The sequence below is a fragment of the Aspergillus niger genome (genome assembly GCF_000002855.4).
Source record: "Aspergillus niger supercontig An01".
NCBI lineage: Eukaryota > Fungi > Ascomycota > Eurotiomycetes > Eurotiales > Aspergillaceae > Aspergillus > Aspergillus niger.
In genome coordinates this window covers 792,738-798,475 of record NT_166518.1, presented here as the reverse complement: position 1 = coordinate 798,475, position 5,738 = coordinate 792,738, and the positions used below count along the sequence as shown (strand labels likewise).

The window sequence follows — 5,738 nt, the reverse complement described above, 5'->3', positions numbered from 1 at the left end:
CTTGCTATACTCTCAGTAGAATTCTCATTATTATTATTATAAGATTATTATTATCTCTTGTTATGGAGATAAACAGTGGTATTAATCCAACGCCCCGCCGAGGCTGAGAGAATTGTCGTCATCCGGTCCGCCCGCCCAGAGAAGTGAACCCGCCCGCTTGCGTCTTCGCGACTTTCTTTCTCTCTCTGTCCGTGTCTTTATCGCAGGTACTCCAGATACTAATAAATATATTAACTCTCCCCCATCGTCTCCGCTGTTCCCGGACTGTCCCCTGCTCTGCCCTGCCAGTTCTTCTCCACCTCCCTCTTCTCCATCCTCTCTCCTACTACTCTCCTCTCCTCCCCTCCCTCTTTTTCTCTCATATCTCTTATCACACTGCTTATCATGCCACTCACCATCCTCTCTCAAACACAACTCCGCTCCCTCCTCCTGTCGCTCTCTCGCGACCAGATCATTGAGCTCCAGCAGAACCTCTCCAATGCTCTGCGGGACTACTCCACTGGTAGCCAAGAAAAGGGCTGTGCGGCTGCCTACCAACCCACGCGCACGGCCATCACCCGTCAGAATGGCTGCACCACCTTGTTCATGCCCGCTAGCACGGGCAACACCCTGGGCATGAAGATGATCTCCTTACAAGATAACAGTCAGGCCGGCTGCTCCGTCGACCCAGCCTTAGACTTGTCCTCCGCAGCCTCCCGGACCACCACCACCACCTCCTCCAGCCGAGTCAACCAGCGCAAGTCCATGTCCTCCATCTCCTCCGAAGGCAGCGAGCAATCCATGTCCTCCCAAGAAGACGACGACCACACCTCCTCCTCTCCCTCCTCCAGCAGCAAATCGCTCACCCCCGGCTGCGTGAACCAGCAACCCATCGATACCGGAATGTCCAACACCATGGGTGCCTGGCCCGCCGCCGGCTCCCGTGATACCTCCCCGCAAGGATCAGTGACATTGATTGACGAGACGAGCCTACCCTTTGGATTGATCAACGCTCATGAACTTACCCCCTTTCGCACCGCCTTGACCGCCACCATGACCCTCAACAAACGCAAGCGCGTACGAACCGTGGTGGTGTTCGGGGCGGGCAAGCAGGCATACTGGCACATTCGGCTGGCGCTGATCCTGCGCGGAGAGGGCATCAAACGGGTGTATATTATCAACCGATCCTTTGACCGCGCGGCCCAGCTGCTGCGGGATATCTACAGCCCCGAGAACGCCAGCTGGCGCGGCGATGTGAAATTCTCCGCCGTCAGCACGGACTTTGTCGAGTACGACCGCATCCTGCACGATGCGCTGCTCAAGGCAGATGCGATCTTCTGCTGCACGCCCTCGACGGAACCGCTCTTCCCTGCACAGATCCTCACATCGCGCGACGGACGCCGAAAGGGCCGTCTGATCAGCGCGATTGGATCATATCGGCCACACATGACCGAGCTGCCACCTGAGTTGCTGCGCGACGAGGTGACGGTGCACAGCTCGCATCGGCATTTCCACAAGCATGTGCGACGGAGTGGCGTAGTGGTGGTGGACAGTTTGGATGCGGCGCTGAAGGAAGCCGGCGAGATTGTGCAGGCGGGCATCCGGCCGCATCAGGTGGTGGAATTGGGCGAGCTGCTGATTGTGCGGGATGCGTCGCGCGGGGAGGGCGACAACAGCGAAGATGGCAAGAGTCTTCGGGATTGGGTGGAGCGCGGGAATGTGATCTTCAAGAGCGTGGGGATGGGCTTGATGGATCTGGTGACGGGCGGCGATCTGGTGCGGTTGGCGCGGGAGAAGGGAGTGGGCACGACGCTGGAGGAATTCTGATTGCTTTCTTTCTTTTCTTTCTTTCTTTTCATGTAGTAATTACTGGAGAACTATCACGATGCGGGCACTGGGAAGGAGGTAATTGCTGGACTATGATATCCATATTCAATTCATGCTACTTTTATCTTTCTATCTGTCTCCCTTTTCTTGAACAAATGTGAGACTATCAAGTAATTTCGAAAGTAAATCAAAGTAAATAGGGTAAGGCATGCACTCCCAGCCAATCAACTGCCCCAATTACAATCTTTTTGCTGACCGCCCGGAACATGACATCAACCATCGTCTCTCTTTTCTTTTCTTTAGACTTCATTTCTTGTTCTGCTTTTGCTTCTGCTGCCTCAGCTCACTGCAACTTCTGCATCTCTCGTGCTGCCGCGGGGATCCATCGGCACCCCAGGAACATGTGGCCACCCAGTCGGACAGCACCCGAACTGGGCTGATCTCTTTCTGCAGCGCCGGTGAAAGCCAAAAGCGAGTTTCCTGCAGGCGCCGCGCGATCGTCAAAAACCCAGTGAGGGGCAACTGCGCATCATCCCACACAAGCTCATTCTTTGCGCGCCCCCCCCCACTCTGTCTAGATACTACGATTTACTATTGACTATTTACTCTTACTTCCCTCCCTCCTCTTGCTTTCCCTTCCTTCTTCTTCTTCTTTTCCCCCTTCCCCTGCTTAAAGTCAAGTCAAATCAGCAACTATGCGCCATCACGTGTGCCATCTACCCAACGGGCTGAGCTTCAGTGTCTCCCCCGTCTTCGGGGCTTCACCTTCAAATCCAACGATGTCAACTCCAACCAGTCCATCGTGCCTCCTGGTTGGAGCATCGTGCTCGCCACAAACCGTCCAGACCCCGAAACCACGGACACCAACGATGAAGAGCGTGGTCGAACTCGCGGGACTGGCGATGATGAGCAGCGTGCCCGCCTTACGCGCTTCACTACCCCCACCTTGCGCGATGACTCCCTCTACATCTCCTACATTGTCGACCCACCCAGCAGTGACTACAAGCCGGTCAGCTCCCCCACTCGCCAGATCGCCATGATGCTCTGGGTCACGCTGTGGTGGTACTTCCACGAACCCCAGCCCGACCGTCGTCTGCAGACGGACGCCTCCGCCAATACCCCGCCTTCTGGCCAGCCCAAAGGTGACTGGCGCATAAATATCAAGCGCGAAGGCTTCTTCAAGGGTCGCACGCTGCTCCAGAAGCTCGAGCGCATGGGCCTCATCGCCTCCGAGGACTCGTCCGTCGGCGCAGAGCCCTATGACCCGCAATGCTGGGCCAACATGTTCATCAGCCGTCGCAGCTTCTGGCAGATCGACCCCCGGCTGTTCGTCTTCACCATGAGCCCGCAGACCATCCCCCCATCAGTGTCCGGCTCTCCCTTTGTCCAGCGCGTGGCCTCGCCCTCGCGCGAGAGCTTCAATCTCGCTCACGCAGCCGGCCAAGAGGTCGCACACTATGTCCCCAACGAGGGCCCCTTTGCCTCCACCAGCCATCTGCCCACATACTTCCCCCCTCCCCCCACCCAATACACCTTCACCAACGGCATCCGACACCCCATCCGCCCCAAACCGCCGCACCAAGGCGACGTCTTCTACGTCCGTTACATCCCCAGCGTGCAACAATACCTCTCCTTCCGCATCCCCTATATCCCCCCATCTCACCAAAAACGCGCCCCAGGATCCAACAACCCCACCCCCAGCCACTCCGCTAGCCACTCCACTAGCAGTCTCGACCAGCCCCTAACCGCAGGGCCGTCAGACCTCGACCTACTGCACAAATGGATGAACGACCCCCGCGTCAACGCCTCCTGGGGTGAAGCCGGGCCCATCGAGCACCAGGAGAAATTCCTGCGCACGAACCTTAACAGCAGACACAGTTTCCCCGTCATCGGCTGCTGGGACGGCAAGCCATTCGGCTACTTCGAGCTGTACTGGGTGAAGGAAGACCGACTGGGACCGTTAATCGGCGGAGCCGACAACTACGATCGCGGCATTCACCTGTTAATCGGCGAGCAGGAGTACCGTGGCCCACACCGCGTGCAGATCTGGTTGAGTGCACTGGTGCATTATTGCTTCTTGGCGGATTCGAGAACTCAGACGGTCATGTTGGAGCCGAGGGTGGATAATTTTAAGTATGCCCCCACTATCACTACCATCTCGCAATCAATAAAGCATACAGGTACAGATACTAATGATAGATGAATAGGTTGATTACGTACCTTCAAGAAGCAGGCTTCTATAAAGAAGGCGAGGTTACTTTCCCGCATAAGCAATCGGCTTTGATGAAGATTAAGCGGGATACGTGGGAGTGTCCTGCTATTTAGCTTTCCTGTTCTCTAGAAGGCGTGCTGGTTGATGGTGGTGATGCCGATAGAGGTAAGATATTTCAGAAGCATTAAGGATTAGTTGCATTGGCGGACTAATGCAGATGGCAGGAATTGTGTTGCATACGAAGAGAGAGAGAGAGAGAGGAAAAGCATTAAAGAGTGAGATTACTATAGCGAAAACGAGGTGGGGTGCGGCGCAGGGAACTGTATATAGGACTATTTTACTACCTCTTTTTAGAATCTCTTCTTTTCTTTCCAACGGTGTTTGGTATCTGCATTTAATTAGGGTTATGGTTGTGGTTGCGGTGCGGATCGTCGACCTCTACTCATCTTACTACTACTGTGGTGGACTCCAGAAGTCAAATGACCTTGTCTTTCTGTACTGTAGAAGCCTATAAAAAATTGGAAGATTATTTTTTTTTTCTAGAGTAGTAAATCATAATAAATAAACCAGAACAAATCCAATTTACTCACTTACTGAACCTACCAAGTAACTTATAATACTGTCCTGAAAAAGTTCATTTCGATCTATGGCCCGCAACCTCCGCAGCGTAAACAATATGCTGTCGCAGGTGTCGAAAAACTTAAGCCTAAATGAATCGACACTTGCTAGGTTACTGTCAATTAGTCAAGTTGACTGAGAGTCGGATGAAAAATCAGTTAGTTGTTCATAAGTACTGTATTGTCAACAGGATGCGATGTGTGTCCGATCCCAAGCCTGCCGTTGATTTGGCAGCCACACCTTGAGATCATAGATCGACTGCGTAGGTAGTAGTATTCTATCCAAAGTCATCAGACGGCCCCCCATGGACTTCTGCTACTTTTCTCCGAACCCTCGACATCTCTTTTCGGCCTCCAATGGCTTCTGTCACGGGAGCAACATAGAAACTTTGATGGAGTAGTTACATGATTAAAATGAATCAAATTATTCTACTCTACTCCGTGCTAGTATTGAAATGACGTTAAAGACATGACCATTCAAAATAATTCGAATAAATACTCGTATATTCATAAAACCAAGCATAACCACATATCACATAACCCCAGAAGCAGTATAATCCCCGGAAATATCATCACCATACACTCTCGCCTCACATCAACCCATCCAAGCACACTACCTAGTGAAATAAAGCAGAGTGTCAGACAGGAATTTGAAATTCGACGAGTTAGAGAAAAGCTAATACCCCCACATATCCCCATCATCCCTAACCATATCATCCTCATTTAACACCTTCAACCCACTCTCCTTCTCCGCGCGCCGTCTCTGCCTCTTCGTAATCATCGAGCTCGGCGTCAATGGCGTCACGGGCGTGAACGGCATGTACGGACTGTACGGCGTGGGCACGCCCGTCCTTGGCCCATTCATGTGCTTCAAAGGCCTCTCCAGAACCGTGAGCTTCGTGGCCGGCGCGCTCTGTAGCGGGTAAGCGTCCCGGAAGGGCAGTGACGATGATGGACTGCGTCCGTGCTGGTGGGCTGTGTTGCTGCCCGTAGGAGTGGTTAGGGTTAGGGGTGGGGGAACGGGCCCGCGGGGAGATCTTTCTTTGGCGCGGGGTGGTTCAAGACGCGGGGTTGGGAGGGGAGGAGGAGGTTGGGTGTTGATT

At 53.5% G+C, this 5,738-nt stretch overlaps 2 protein-coding genes and 1 pseudogene across 3 annotated transcripts; 2 read left to right on the top strand and 1 right to left on the bottom strand.

The window, feature by feature from the left end:
* Positions 1 to 384: 384 nt before the first annotated feature.
* Positions 385 to 1,806, top strand: An01g03310 (uncharacterized protein; the record flags this gene model as incomplete). Its single annotated transcript, XM_059746917.1, is given in 2 exon segments — positions 385 to 643; positions 947 to 1,806. Coding segments are annotated over 2 exon segments (1,119 nt in total).
* A 1,036-nt stretch (positions 1,807 to 2,842) lies between these two features.
* An01g03300 (uncharacterized protein) lies at positions 2,843 to 4,131 on the top strand (the record flags this gene model as incomplete). The annotated part of the gene is given in 3 exon segments (XM_059746909.1): positions 2,843 to 3,421; positions 3,545 to 3,939; positions 4,015 to 4,131. Coding segments are annotated over 3 exon segments (1,091 nt in total), but the record flags the coding sequence as incomplete, so codon positions are not given.
* Positions 4,132 to 5,354: 1,223 nt separating this feature from the next.
* Positions 5,355 to 5,618, bottom strand: An01g03290 (annotated as a pseudogene; the record flags this gene model as incomplete). Its single annotated transcript has 1 exon — positions 5,355 to 5,618. A coding segment is annotated over one exon (264 nt), but the record flags the coding sequence as incomplete, so codon positions are not given.
* Positions 5,619 to 5,738: the final 120 nt, after the last annotated feature.